Genomic DNA, 15,266 nt, shown 5'->3' with positions numbered 1-15,266 from the left:
GAGCTGCTAATATTTTAAATCAAACTAAAGTCCACTGAAGTAGGAAAATCATGCGTTTTACGTAAATGATGTGGGCAAATTATTATTCAATTTTTAAAAGGGCTTTTTTTCTATCCCTTTCCTGTGCACAATGTAATATGGTTAATTTACCAGAAAGCATTGTTATTCATTCCCTAATTCTCTAGGCAACTGCTGTCATTTGCTTACCATTTCCTTGCTCTCTGGGAATTGACAGACCTTCCGGCTCCATTTAGCAAGGTTTGGTTTCCCCACCCACCTCTGGAGGCGTGGCTACCCTCCTGGCATCTTTCAGTGCTCATCCCTTGGGAGGGGGCCTAAAAAAATGAAAGGATTCACACACTTGGATTTTAGTTTATGAGTGGTTTAAACGAATCCTTTGGTAAACACACATCAAAAAAAAAAAAAAAAAAAAAAAAAAAAAGATAAAATCTCTTGTGATATTTCCCCACAGTATTATGTGTATGCTTTTCATTAAAAACTCTATCTGAGTAATACCCATTTCATTCTCTCTTGCTTCCAATTAGCCACCCATTGATTATTACATAGCAAGCACTTGATAATTAACCAAAGGAAAAATATCCTGAACAAAACAGCTAGAATACCTTGCGATTGCTAGCATACATCTTCCTTCATGGATTTACATACTGCATGATGATTCAAGCAAAACGGTCTAGCTTGTAAGAGGACAAGAGGAAAACTAATAGTGGACTTATAAATAGGAAAACCCCTCCACTAATCGTTATTTTATTTATTTATTTATTTTTGCACCAAGGATTGAACAGAAGGGTGCTTAACCACTGAGCCACATTCCCAGTCCCACCCCCCACTTTTAATTTTTAAAAATTTGTTCTGATTGGTTATACATGACAGTAGCATGCATTTTGACACATTGTACACAAACGGAGCCTTACCTCTCATTCCTCTGGCTGTACATGGTGCCCAGCCCTTATTTTGTTTAGAGACAGAGTCTCACTAAGTTGTTTAGGGCCTTGATAAATTGCTGAGGCTGGCTCTGAACTCCCAATCTTCCTGCCTCAGCCTCCTAAGCCTCTGGGAATACAGGTGTGTGCCACCGCACCCGGCTCTACTAGTTGTTGTTAAGAGAGGTAGTGAGGGGTTATTATGAAACTTTTTCCTAGTAACTATTTTATTTCCATACCCAAGAGATATATTTCCACCTATATTCCAGCTGGGACATTGGAGTCAACAACCTGTCTAAAATTTAACTATTATTTGTTGTTCCCTTCCATTTTGCAGCCCATAAATCAGAATAAATGATGGTCTTGTATACTTTTTAATTGGAGAGGAAGAGGGGAAGGGAGGGATTTTGGGGGGGGGGAGATGGTTCTATTTTTTTCTTCATTTAAGACCATTTGCTGACTACCTTCTGAATGTAAAGCATGAGGTAGCCCCTAATGTGGGCTGGGGTCAGAAGGTAACACGTTCAAAGATGAGCAACGTTGGACCCCTGCTTTTAGGCACTTGTCTTTAAGTGGGAATTCAGCTGCCACGTCTCCCAGGAAGCCTCCCCTGCACTCCCCGTACTGAGCTGGATGTCACTCCTGTACTAATTTCTGTGCTTCCATCTATTGAAAGTCCATTGCAGCTATTTTTATGGGTCTCCATCCTCACTGAACTGCGAATGCTAATCACCTGACTTTGGATTTCTGCCACCAAGCACAGAGTCTAGCCCATAGTAAGCAGGCAACACAAGTTTCAAGAAGGAATGACTGATGAGTCCTTACCTGTGCCCACAGTCATGGCCACTTTTATTTCACTACGTTGAACAGCCTTTCAAGGGCTCCTCTCATTCTGGCTGTGGTTTCTTCCTCCCTATCCAATGTCTCCGTCCCTCCTCCTCCTCCTCCTCCTTGCTGTATGTGGGCCAAGGAGGTTGACTGGACTGGACCTTTACTTCCAGGTGGCTCTGGGTGGTTTTCCTCTTTCTTCCCATCAAATCCCCTATCTTCTCTCCCATTTTCAGTCATGGAGTTGTTCTTCGATGGGTGAAAAAATGAAATCAGGTAAGAGAATTCCCAATTAATGGGGACCAGTATTACCTTTCCCATGTACCATGTCAATGCATCCAATGAAGTTTTCACGAACTACTTCATGCTATGTTGCTCACCTGGGCTGTAGGAGCTCCTGTGGTCACCCAGAGGTGTGCCAGGGATCCTCCAGGTCACAGGCTGAGTACATTGTACGACTGGATGATCTGGAAAATAATTTTATACAAAGATGAAGATGTCTTAGGGAGTGGAATATCAAGTTTTTATAGAATTATTAAGTTAAATGAGACCTGGAAAGTACTTTAGGACTATGTATCCCTTGGTGCCATTTACTTTGTGCTGCCCCTAGTTTCTAAGAGATACAAATTTATCCTCCTACGTGTTGGTACAAGTTCTGGGGAAAGGCTTGGGTAGCACCAAGGGTATGGATTGGACCTTAACATCATATTTCAAAGACTGGCGACCACACATTCATAATTGGCAGGTTAGTGCCAAGGGCAGCATGCAGTATGTCCTGTGTGCTTAGCAAGTTCTTAGGTAAGTGCATCATTTGAAGGTGAACCATTCACCTCAATTGATGGGGGCATCGTCTATCTAACCATCCTTCCATCCATCCAACATCCGCCATAAACTCACCACTGTTCTAGGTGCAGTGAGGATAACGAGGGATGGAGTCAGCAGTTCTGTTCTCAAAGAGTGCATAAACTGGCAAGTAGAACACACTAAAAAAAAGAGCAATGTTATTAACCACAGATGGTATTAACACACGGGTAGAAGTGTCATAAGTATTTGAGAGAGGAGCGTAGTGTTCTGGCTGTTGTCACTGATTAGTTCCTACAATACTGGAAAACCACTAATTCAGAATTTTTTCTTTATTGTGGTGCCAGGGATCAAACCCAAGTCCTCACACATGCTAGGCAAGCTTTGTACCACTGATCTATATTCCCAGACCTTAATTTAAAAAAAAAAAAAAAAGGTCTATTTGTCCTCTGTCCCAGCTCTATGAGATTCTCAATATTTTGCAGTTAGGAAAGAATGAAGTATGATTTAGGAGTATATTATGAAAACTTTCAAGGAATGGTTGAAAAGTTGATTTGATATTTCAAAGATATTAAAGGTTCTATCTTTTTATTATGTTCTTCTATGGAATTATAAAGTCTTTCTAAGAATTAAATAAAATAAACAAGCATAATTGCTAATGCTTTAGTAACCTATATCCCACAATATTGTTTTGGAATTTGTTTAAGCTTCCTTTATTTTTCCCTCCAAAAATCAAAGCCAGTCTTCCTCCCTTACTCTCTAGCTTCCTTCCTGCAATTATTTGATTGAATTCCAACCTGACTGAATTCCAACAGTATAATGTATATGGTAGGAAAGTCAACAAAAATCATATAAAGTTATTAAAAATACATTCCAGGAACAAATTGAGCAGACGCCATTTTACTCAAATACAACTTGTTAGGTAAATGCCTGCCTTGCCCAAAGAGGTTCTCTTGTCCTGAATCGTGACAAATATGCAGATGACAGTCCTTTTGCATCGAATTTCAGTATAATTCTCTGCATTCTGTGGAAAATCTTACCTTCTTTCAAGACTCAGGAAGGAACTAAGCCAATTAATAATGGTAGAAATTGGTAAGGTCACCGGGGAAATGGCAGATTAAATTTTGTAGCAGCAATGTTACTAGAAAAATCCTCTGCTGCCAAGATTTAGTCACAGGAGGATTCCTGTTTTTCTCAAGGTGGTTAAACACCCTCTGGTGCATGTCAGGAAATCTTTAATAGTGTGGTTGTGTTTGAGGGATCACGTATAACCTTAACTTTCCTCATGAAAACAACTGTATCCCCACACCTGGCAGAGCCAAAGGCATTGTTTGCCCAGGCTACCCCCTGGTGCCCTAACACGAGGGACCTTGTGTCTACAAGGGCTCTCAGTCCTCCCTGTCCATCAGGGCACCAAGAACACAGCAGCCTCAAGAGTGGGCTGCAAGGAGAAAGGAGTGAACAGGAATCCTTTTGTCCCAGTTTGCAATGGTCTTCTCCAGCAGGTCTATTATTTAGTTTAAAAAAAAAAAAAAAAAAAGTAAAAAGAAATGCTTTACTAGAAAGCCTCCCTGTCCTGCAGAGCAAAGCCAGATGGTAGCTCTCTTGAGGGATGGAGAGGGTGTGCTTTCATTACCAGGTTACTGAAGGCAAAACAGTTTCACCACCACTTGAAACCAGGGTGATACTTTTCTTTCTTAACAAGAGAACTTTCTGGTCTGGAGATTCAGTTTCCTCACCCCAAATTTCTACAACTTGTGAGGGAGAGAGGCTCCCTGGGCGGGTGTCGGGCCTCCCTAGAGGTGACCTCAGGAATATCTCTTGAAAGCACAGTATCCTCTTGCAAGTAAAACCCTGACACATCTCTGATTTCTTCACACTTACAGCTACTTTTACTTTTATTCTTGCAACCCTGGTGTCAGCGTTTCATAAGAGTGACCTAAGCTGACCTAAGTCCTTAGTTTTACTCCATATAAGAGAATCCACAATGAACTCAACTGATGGATTAAAGGTCATAGTTTGACTTGAACAGACTGCTTTTTCTTAAAGACTGCTTTTTTAAAGAATCAGGTTTTTTTCTTCAGTTTTTTTTTTTTTTTTTTAACGAGTCAGAACATAAACAAAAATCCTCCAGAGAATATTTGCAAGTTTTCCATCCAGGTGGGATGTGAAGATTAAAATAAAGTTATCTTTAAAAATATATAGAATGTATTCATGAACTGCCCCATGTGATAAAAGTCATGTGTAATGAGATCTTTGAAATTGTATTAATTTAGCAATTGCATTGATACCAAAAACAAAACCATTAAGTTTGGTTGTTCAAAATAATTTTTTTCTTTTCTTCTTCTTTTGTTTTTAACCCAGTGTTGGAGACCCTTTCTAAATGTAAAGGTTATTTCAACAACAACAAAAATCCCCTTACATGATGACATCAGTGACTTTAGAATTACAGGCTTCTGGAGCAGGTGGAGCTATGGGGAACTGACAGTGAATCTTATCCTGCCCCCTCACTTGCAAGACATCCTGAGGAGGGAATGCTGGTGATCACTCAAGGTCCGGTAGCTGAAGGATCCCAGAGCCAAGCCAGGACATCTAGCCTGGGTCCACCCACTGCCCCTTCTATCATACCAGGCTGTTTCCCTGATTAGCAATTTCATTATGGAAGTGGACTGACACTTGGAAATATGTTTACTGACTCCAAGGCAAGAAAAACTCTTCTTATAATTATCTCTTTCTCCTTCTAGTGGGACATAGCAAATTTCAGTTAGAAGAAATGTCTAACAAATTAAAATGTTAAGGTATGCCTAGTCTTGTTTTAACATACTCTGAATTAGCTAGCCTGGGGTGGGGGAAGGGATCTCCAGATGTTCTGAATGTTTCTGTCATTTGGAAATCATTGCACAATGGCTAAATTCACCAGGTGACTCCTTACCATCTGGTGTGGGACAGATATGTTACAGAACTACTAGAGTTCCTTCTGTGATTTAAACAAATGAACAAAAAAATTTTTTTTTCAAATGTAAAATGCTCTCTTTTTAATTACTAAATTAAGAAAGTTAAACAATTTAAAAATGTAAACTCACAATAAATCATAACAAAAAAGGAATTAAGACTTCAGAGTTGCTACTCAGTATTAAAAACTCAATAGAAATAGGATTTTTGATTTGTTGTTGTTAAACATATGTCATTCAAGGCTGGTACAAACAGCAACTAAAAATGTCATACTTTTTTTTTTTTTTTTTTTGTGCATCCCCATGAAATGTAAAGTAGTGCATAGTTATTCCACTGGAGAACTCTTGGACATATAGAGTCATTCATTAGCAGTACAGGACATTTAAAACACTTATTTTACAACGGGACATGTACAACCCCCCACCCTCACCTTCCCCATAAATTTTAGTTGCATGAGAAAGTTTAGTAGGTTGCCATGACTACAATGCTATGGGTTTTAGATCATTTAAATGTGGTTACAAGATTTATTAAATTAAAAACATTTGAAACATTTCAGCATCCATATTTTTATACAAGAAGGTTGTATGGTATCCATCTTCCAGTTCTCTTGGTAGAATTGGCTGTTGGCTTGCTTAAATATGCTCACTTCTAAGTTTCAAGAACAAATCGCTGTAAGTTGGAGCAAATACTGGTAATAGAACTTGTGAACTCAGCTTGGGGGGTGGTCCTGAAGAGAGTCAAAGTAACAACCATCTATAGGTACAGTCATGAACCAAAAAAATGCAATCCAAATGAAGGAAGGAAAAAAAGGAATCATGCTTTGAAAAAGCCAAAAATGAGGCCATTGGTTTTCAGAATAACACCAGTGCTTTGATGCAGATTTTGTAGTAAAATCCTCACTCTGGGTCCCACAGCTTTGTGGCCCAGGCTGGCCACGGTCCCCATGTTAGCACCCACATGGTATATGTACAGGGACATATATTATATATATTCATATTTATAAAAAAGAAAAAAACAAACACCTGTCCTGATTGGTTTTTGTTAAAACATGAAAAAAAATTTTATTGTTTTAGACAAAGAGGCCACTTTTGGAAAATAATACTTTTTTTTTTAGTTGAATCAGGTGAAGACAGAGTTAAAATCACATAGGATTTGCATTTTAAAAAAAGGAAAGCACTAGGATTGTTGGCACTGGAGTAACTATTTACACTGAACAGAGGTTTGGCCTTTTACATAACATCGATACAATGCATTTTCCAAAGTCTGAGAAATAACAAGGTTCTGTCTCGTATGCTTCACAGAGGAGGTTCGGATTTGGGGACAAGTGTCATTAATGAGGGCCATGGAAGTTCATCAGCTTCAAAGTCACATGCAATCTGATCCTGGACGGTTCTCGCTGCTTGGGCAGCTGGCTACGGAATTGAAAGCTAATGGGGAGGGGTGGGGAAGCCTCTGGGACAAGGCCTCTCTCTGCAGAGCTGGCTCTCACAGGTTTTCACCAGGTTGATACTGGGGCTCTGTGGCGGTAAAGTAGTCTTCCAGGAAGCCCTGCAAGTACTCAAAAGTGGGACGTTCTTCAGGGTCCTTTTTCCAGCAGTGGATCATGAGCTCATGCAGAGAGATGGGGCAGTCCTGCGGACAGGGCATCCTGTAGCCCCGCTCCACCTGCTCCAGCACCTCCCGGTTGTTCATGCCTGCAAAGACAAGGGCAGTGAGAGCGGGCACCTCCTGGGCTCAGGCCCTGACCCCGCGGCCGGCGCTCCCCTTTTTTCTGCTTTGATCCTGCATGTGTTTAAAACATGGGGAGGGCACCCGCCCCAACCAGGAGTCAGATCCTGCCTTTAATGGGCTATCATACCATGCAGGAACAACAAAGCAATGCAGAGCTCACGTGGGCAAAAACCCAGACGATGAATCTCAAAAGCATCGTAAGTAAAAGAAGCCAGACACAAAGGGCAACATACTGCATGCTTTCATTTATATCACATTCTAGAAAAGGCAAAACCCTACATGGATGGAAAGCAGATCAGTGGTTGTGGGGCGGGGGTGCCTGCAAAGGGTCAGAGGGAACTCTGGGGTGAGGGAGGTGCTCTGTATCAGTGGCTTGAAAAAAAGCACAAAAATCGAACCAGTCTGCGAGCCAGATTTGGCCCAAAGTCCACCAACCCCTGTTCTACAGTATGTATTTGATAATGAAGCTGTTTGTTGAAACTCACTGAAGTGCATTTTTAAAATTGAATTTTATTGTATGAAAATTATACTTCAGTTGAACAGACCAAAAAAAAAAAAAAAAATAATTACGCCATGGATTGAAAGCATACTGCCCTTGTGTTTATAGCATCTGTAAGCCTCACTTATGGAATTTCATAAGTTAGTTTATCTCATATCTGGGCAAACTTTTAGTGCTCCGAAAATCTGCCATCATACCAGTATTGCTGGGCACTGCCTGGCCTGGTGACCCCACAGTACCTCTATTATTTGAGACCTTTTTGACTCTCTAGGGGAGCTGACTAATGTTAAAAAATCGGGACACACAGCCTTCAAAGAAGACACTGAAGGAGAGCACTACCCTGTACAGAACGTAGCTTCCCCCGTGTTGACCTTTTTGACAACTCGAGAAATGCCACTCTCAGAGTGAGATAAATGCTATGACCCTTTCCCAACTACTGCCGGATACCACTCGCCAGTTTTCCTTCCCTTTTTTTTTTTTTTTGCCATATCACTTTCTTCCCTCTCTCTGCCAAGACCTTGTATGTTTTGGCCATGAGCCTGCGAACTGGAATCTTCTCCAACTTCTGACCCAGTTAACTTACAAAAGTAAAAATCTGATTCTAAGCCACACAGTAGACTTCTTCCCATACCTTTGAGGGCTGTCACCAGCAGGGGAACACAGCAGATGCATAGAGCTCCCTTTGAGATTTCTGGGGGAGAAGGCAACCCATGACCAGAACCATCAGCTTGGCCAGAGGTACTGGGTCCAGAGCACAACTCTGTCCTGCTGGGTAGAGGACACTCAGGCTTTTGGATTAGTTAGTTCCCTTTATTGTTATTGTTACTTTTGGAGCTTGGTGTATCCTGGTTCCTCCTGGCTGTCAACCATGGCCCTGTCAGTCACCTGTTTGTCCAAACCCTTTTAGGATGTTTCTTATACCTTATTAATAATTAATAATTTATACCCCATTAATAATTTCTTGGGGTGATAAATCCCATATATTATTTCTGCTGTGTTGAAGTGGGCCTTCAATGTCAGTGTTGTCAAATAGCCCGACCCCCACATCAGGGCAGCCCCTTGCTTTAGGGAGAGAGCAATAGTGTAGGAGTGGGACTGTGTGGCGCAACACCTGCCTCCACACTGTCTTCTTCATGTGGCTGTTGAGGGACAGACAGCAGCCCTGCAGCTAATTAGCTTAAATCCTCCTCCAATAGCTAAAAACGGAGGATCTGGGGCGGGGTGCTGGAGGCAAGGGGCGGCTCCTGGAGCTGCTGGAAGCATTCCAGCCAAATGGGGTCAGGGACACAAGCCAACATTTCGTTATCCATGACTCCAAGTCCTACAAGCTCTGAAAACCAGAAAGTTTTCGTAACTTACTTGGCAGCAAAACTGATCTGAACTGGCCACAAAACCTGCCCTGATCTGAGGCACTTGACTGTTTTCATTTCCTGGTGTGTACTGCTGCCCCAGACGCTCTGAGGGTGTTATATAATGCATCCTCTCTGCACTGCACTGGTTTTCTTAAAAATGTCTGATTTCAAAGCATATCTGCTCCCAAGGGTTTAGTCGGGAAGCCTTGGCATGAGTAACGACAGCTTTGACATCCCGGGCAGCTGGGAGGATAGGTGTTCTCCGAAGCATTTGCTTTTGCTGCATATTTTAGCAGAATCCTTGGTTACATAATGTTTCGGAATCCACAGAGCCTGGGCCTGCAGGAATCCCCCTTGTCTGCACTCCTGCCAGGAGTCTGCAGGAATGGGAGGAAAAACAGGCAGAAGGCCTGAAGCTTAGATGGGTTGACAGGTGATCCTGGAGGTGGCTACAACCCCCCAAAACGCTTCTTGAGGCTTTAATCTGGCACTGAGATTCTCCATTCAAAATGCACCACGGAGTTTAATTAATCACCCTCCATTGCTCTGTGGAGGTGATGTCAGTAAATGTTTCATTTCACTAAAAAACAAACTAGTCAAATGGAAATATTCCCTCCTCCCATTATTAAAAAAAAAAAAAAAGAAACAAAAAACCCCCCAAAACTCTTAATTCAATCTCTGCCAATGGAAAGTTTAATTGGCCACTTGGGTCAAGCCTGTTTTTCCAGTGCTCGGCCCAAGACTAGGACACAGCAGATGTGGCAACTTGAATCTCGGCATGCAGCATCTCCTGAGGCAGCCTGCTTCCAGGGCAGCTGCAGCCAGGATGGGGACTCTAGGTACCTGGTCCGTGTAGGAGGCTGGAGTCATGCTGTCAGCTCCCGTGCATGGTCCTCACTCTCCACCTCCTCTCCTGGCTGTATCCCTCTCCTCTTCCCCCCCCCCCCCCCCCCCCCTTTTCAAGCCTTCTTCTCCCCAGGCCCCTCAAAGCATGGGGAGCATATGTAAGCAATTCCATGCACTGCGCCAAGTCGAAGCATACCAGTGACAGCATTGCCAGAAAAGTGGGATATTCGACACTGCACTTGGCTGACAGTGACAACTGGAGTGGGACTTGATTTCTTCTTATTGTGCAGAGGCCAGAACCCACATGGGCTGACCTGCAGCAATCAAGATATGCCCACTCTGCAAAGCCTGGGTTACTTTTTATTTTATCAATAGTAGCTTAATGAAATGGATTGTTAATATTTAAAAAATAATAGTATTCTCTGCTAGAAGAACTTTGAAAGCCTTGTTTATCTCGAGAATTTCAGCAAAACAGGCTTTGCTCTTCATACTACAATAAAGATAGGTCTATTTCATTTTTCAAAAGATGGTTTCATAGTTTTGTTAGAAACTGTTATTTCCTCTCTTTTAGTCATCTTTCTCAAGATGCTACCTTTACCTCATAACTAGGAAGTGAAGGGCAGTGAATGGGAAGGGTACACAAATGAGTCTGGGCCCTGGGTGGTCAGGAGAGAGGTAGGAAAGAGGGTGCTGGGGAATGTCTTTCCTCTTTTTCAATATTTAGTGGGAAGAATGTCAGGGGAAACACACAAGAGACAAACTCTGAAATATAGCATCCGCACATTTTAGGGACACTGCCATCAGCAGTTTGGGCCTCGAGGTGTCCTACAGGGGGCTGAAATAGAGACTGTTTCTGAACAGGAGGGGCAGTCTCCACCAGCCAGGGATGCCTGGCTGGGAAGCACCACACTTACACAGTGCCTGGTGCCATTCTGTTTTCCAGCCTCCTGGTCAGAGAAGAGGCTCAGGGTTGGGCAGCCAGCAAGCATAGAGACTCCTGCCTGGGTTGGTCCCAACCCCTTCATCTGTCCTCCAGCCCCAAGGGAGCAGCCTGCCCCTATCTCATTGGAGAGTGGGCCATTTCTGAGGGACACTCACAGGATGCAAGTCAACAGGCACTCAGTTCACAGAGAACCTCCACAGTTTGCTGTTCAGGGGTCTCCCTGCAAATTCCCTTACCTAGGTCCTCCATGGGAGCCTCCTTGGATTTTAGACCTTCAAACATGGTTGGGCCAGAGTATCATTTCCAGTTGGTCTACCCAGAGCACTGTGACCACATGGACACACCTGCTGCCAGTATGATGATGTCATCCTTCCTGAACATTTTGCTGGTTTCCTCCAGCAAACTTGAGAGGACAAGTTTCCAATTCACACTTTTAAACCCTTACTCTACATGGCTGCCAAAAAAATCATGGTCTCTCACATGCACACATCTGTTCTTTCCCCTTATCTCCTTCTTGTTGTTCCTTTTCTTATAAACGCCCCTATTCCTCTTCTTTGAGCTGTAGAACCTCCCCCTTTTTTTCCAGTTTCTTTAGGAAAGGAATAAAAATGTCTTTCATTGACAGAGCACTGAAGGAGATGTCACTTGTTGACTTCTGACTGCATCTCTGCAGGTTACCTGACTTCCCCTGGACTCAGTTTCTTCATTTGTCAACCAAACAGCTCGACATTCACAGTATTTCAGCTGTTTGAGAAAAATGTCTTGTATGAAAGAAGAGCTTTTGTATTTTATAGCTTTCCATTTGTATAGCTTGCCAATATGGACTTAAGAGGGGCTCTATCTGCATAATCAGGGGTCTCAACTGTTTTCTATTCATGTTTGCATCTGGATTGGACTATAGGCTGCACGAACCTGGGTTTTTGTGTCATGTAATGAAATCCTTTGACAATGGGAATGATATTCAGGTTATCAGACATCGAATTTCTTTTGCCAACTGAGCTTTCTGTTCAAAGGAAATGACGCTGTATTGAATTTGAGTGGCATCTTGATTCTCTGCATAAACCCTGTAAAAAGCTCCTTCTGTTTACTTGCCTGTTGAGCACTGCTGCGCGGGTGCTGAGGGGGGTGGGCTGAGTTGATGGTGCTTGCTTAGCACGAGCCTGCTTCGTGTGTGCTCGTATTACCAGATTATCAGGCGCTCTGGTTATCCCAGAGCAACAGCCAGGAGGCTTCGAGTTGGATTTGGGTATAGGATCAAAGTAAACATTTCAGGAGAGAGATGCTGATCAAAGATGGCAGTTGAAAATCAAGGGCTGGTCTTGAGAAGGCGCAATGATTACTGGCTTTGTATCTGTTTGCCTATCTAACCAGAAAACCTCAGGCGAGCTTTGTAAGTCCACTGTGCTCACTCATACAGAAGTTACTGCTGCAGGTGCCATGGTACACAAAGGTATTGGAAGTTGATAACACAGCGTCATAAAAAAGCCCTCTGTTACGGAAAGAGAGACGTGAACAGAGGGTGAGATGCCCCTGGGGAAGGTCAGGAACCAGCACAACCAAGAATGAAGAGCAGTGGAACCCAGGGCTCAGAGCAGAAGTCCCTCCCTGGCTGCCTCTTCACGCACATTCTCCTGTCCTCTCTCCTCTCCCTAGACAGACCCGCCAAGAGAAACCTTGGGAAAGTGACGACGTGACTTCTGGGCACCCAGGCTGGAGTCCCTCTCTGGGGGTACCATGAACTGGAGGGCAAGGCCCCAGGGAATGTGGAAGGGCAGGGAGGGCTGGGCATCTGCCCACTGTCTGGTGTTAGAGGTTCAGTCTGCTCCCCATTCACCTCCTGCCTGGGGAGGGAGAACCTCAATCCACCTGGTAGGAAATCTGCCCCTGCCAACAAGTTGAACCCAGGAATCTAGTCTACAGTTCAAGGACTCTAAGGCAGGGAGATGAGCAGAGTGGGATTTGCAATTCTTTAAGGAAGGTGCTACTAGTTTCACTAATTTCCCTTACCTCTTCAAATCATTATCAAGTGACTAGATGCATTCAAGAAAGTCAAGCAGCTGTCACTTGCTGAAAGATTTGAAAGTGCTTCAAATGCATGAATAAATGTGATTTGCTTAAGAGAACATTCCTGCTCTGCCAGATCCTGCCAAATAGTCAAAGCAGGTGTTCAGTTAAGGGCCAGGGCACAGAATGGCCAGGACATTCTGCCTAGGGGGGTACTGGAACATGATGTTTGAACTGACTGCAGGGTCAATTTCCCAGAACAACTCTGAGGACAGAGGCTACCTTGTGGTTGGGAAAGTATTACGTGTGAAGATCATGGAACAGTTGAAAGGCTTTGCAAGTTATGGGCCAAATTTAAAAATTTTGTTTCAGAATCGTCACAGTTTTTCCTACTCTCTCTCCCCTCTCTCGTTCATTCATTTGCTTATAGAGTCGACTATGGGGCAGAGTCTGTGCTGAGTATTGGTAAAGCATAAAAGGAATTCCCTTCAAAGAAGGTGGAGCTACTAGGAAGTGTAGACACAACAGGTGTTCAGCAGAAATGTGCTGGGTGTCACGGCAGCAAGCAGAGGGCAGCCCACTTGGCCTGGACAAGGGGAACGTTTCACAAAGGCAGTGATATTTAGTAGGGTTTGAAAGATTCTGGGCAGAAGGGAGACTTGCATGTTTAAGAGAGATTTCTCGACATGTCCTAAGTAGACGGTGAAGGTGGGGGAACGCAAGAGTAAAATCATTAAGTTAGATCATGTCACTCTTCAGCTCAGGAGCCCTCACTGCCCACTGCACTTCTGTAAAAGCAGAAGTCCTAACAATGACTCCAGGGGCCTCTTGCTATCTGTGCTTAGCTACTTGGTCTTCTGCAGTTGGTTCTGTGTGTCTGCTCCTCTTCCTTCTCTCTGATCACCTGTTTTGAGCCTGACCTCCTTCAGGCTCAAGCCTCCTGTCACCCTTTCCTGACATCTTCTTTCCCCTTCCCCATTTTATTTTCTCCCTACCCATTACTACCAGCCAACATTCAATATATTTTGCTTATTTTTCTTTGTTTATTGTTGCTCTTCTTCAAGCAGCTAGTTCATGAGGGCAGGGGTTTTCATGTTGGTTGTTGCTATAGTCCCGGTGCCTAGAACCGCACCTGGCATATAGTAGCTGTTCAATAAATATTTATGGAATGAGTGAAGGAAAAGAGTTCTGAAATACTATGAAAAAAGAAGGCTTCTGGAATTTATCTAGGGGGCAACAGGAAGCCCTGGTGTTTTTAACCAGGAGCATGAGGTAATTGGGTTAACAATTCTGCTGGTGACAATGATAGAGTGGTGGTGACGGAGAGGAGGCAGGGAAAGACTGGAGGCAGCAAGTCCCATTTGGAGGTCACTACCCCACATGGGTAGTGAAGGCAGAGAGGAAAAGATTTGAGTGAGGTTTCGAAAGTGAATTTCAGGCTAAAATGCCTAACTCTGATTGTATGTATCAACCCCAGAAATTGCTTTTACAAGTGTTTTCATTTCTTGTGTACAACAATGCACCCGCATAAAATCAGATCTAATTTTTTTTTTTAATTTCATTTTTAAATTTGTTCTAATTAGCTATACATGACAGTAGCAAGTCTAATCTTGATGCAAAGAATGGTTCAAAGCCCTGGATTACAGAAAAGCATGCTGGAGTGCAACTCCGAGAATGGACCCAGGTCAGGCTGCTGGCGGGGAAGGGACAAAATGGAGCCGTCCTTCAGAACAGGGTCCATCTTTGTCACATTGCTGGGAAGCAGCATCCACCCCCACCACCATGGTAAGGTACTGAGCCTTGTCACCTCCTCCCTGTTAATCTCAGCATCCTATTTCCACACTCCTTTGGTTTCAGGGCTCTCGGTTCAGTTTCCAATTGTCCTTCTTTCCTTCCTTTTATTACGGATTACATTCCTTTAAGAAATATGCTGCCTAACCAACCAATCCAGTGCTTTACGGGCTGCCGACCTGTTTGCCCTTCATTTGGTCACAGCTCACACACCCCATTCTAAGCGCCTTCTCCGATGCTTATTTCTCTACTCGTTTGCATGTTGCCCCAAAAAGCGTGAGAAACATTTACAAGTCTCATTCATATGTCAACCTTCCTCCCCCACCTTCATTCTCACCCACCAAAATACCTTTCCTATGTGACAGGGTGACAGAGTGACAGAGGCCATCCCTCAGGTATGGAAGAACTCAGAAAAATGTATCACTACCTATCATTTCTTAAAAAAGAATTACTTGAAAATACATTCTATCCTACTGAGAAATTATTACATCCAAATACAGAACAGAAGCCCCTGAGGAGCAGGGCCTGGGAGTCTGTCCTGGGGCAGCACCAACAGGCATCAAGGCTCAACTCAGAGA

The 15,266-nt window shown here is 43.4% G+C and overlaps 1 protein-coding gene and 1 long non-coding RNA gene across 5 annotated transcripts in view; both read right to left on the bottom strand.

Annotated features, from left to right (window-relative positions):
• Window positions 1–383: 383 nt before the first annotated feature.
• Window positions 384–3,033, bottom strand: LOC306665927. Its single transcript, XR_013765145.1, has 2 exons — window positions 2,150–3,033; window positions 384–2,018 (listed from the first exon to the last, which is right to left on the bottom strand). It is a non-coding gene; the product is annotated as an uncharacterized lncRNA (long non-coding RNA).
• Window positions 3,034–6,553: 3,520 nt separating this feature from the next.
• The window catches only part of FYN (FYN proto-oncogene, Src family tyrosine kinase), a 204,719-nt gene continuing 196,006 nt past the window's right edge, over window positions 6,554–15,266 (bottom strand). For all 4 annotated transcript variants that reach the window (XM_079149149.1, XM_079149147.1, XM_079149150.1 and 1 more), the window contains one exon: window positions 6,554–7,216. In XM_079149149.1, coding sequence (XP_079005275.1) covers window positions 7,008–7,216 — 209 coding nt within the window. In that variant the 3' untranslated portion in view covers window positions 6,554–7,007. The remainder of the gene's footprint in view (window positions 7,217–15,266) is intronic.

Source organism: Sciurus vulgaris, assembly GCF_902686455.1.
Source record: "Sciurus vulgaris genome assembly, chromosome: 7".
NCBI lineage: Eukaryota > Metazoa > Chordata > Mammalia > Rodentia > Sciuridae > Sciurus > Sciurus vulgaris.
This window is presented reverse-complemented; position numbering and strand designations above follow the sequence as displayed.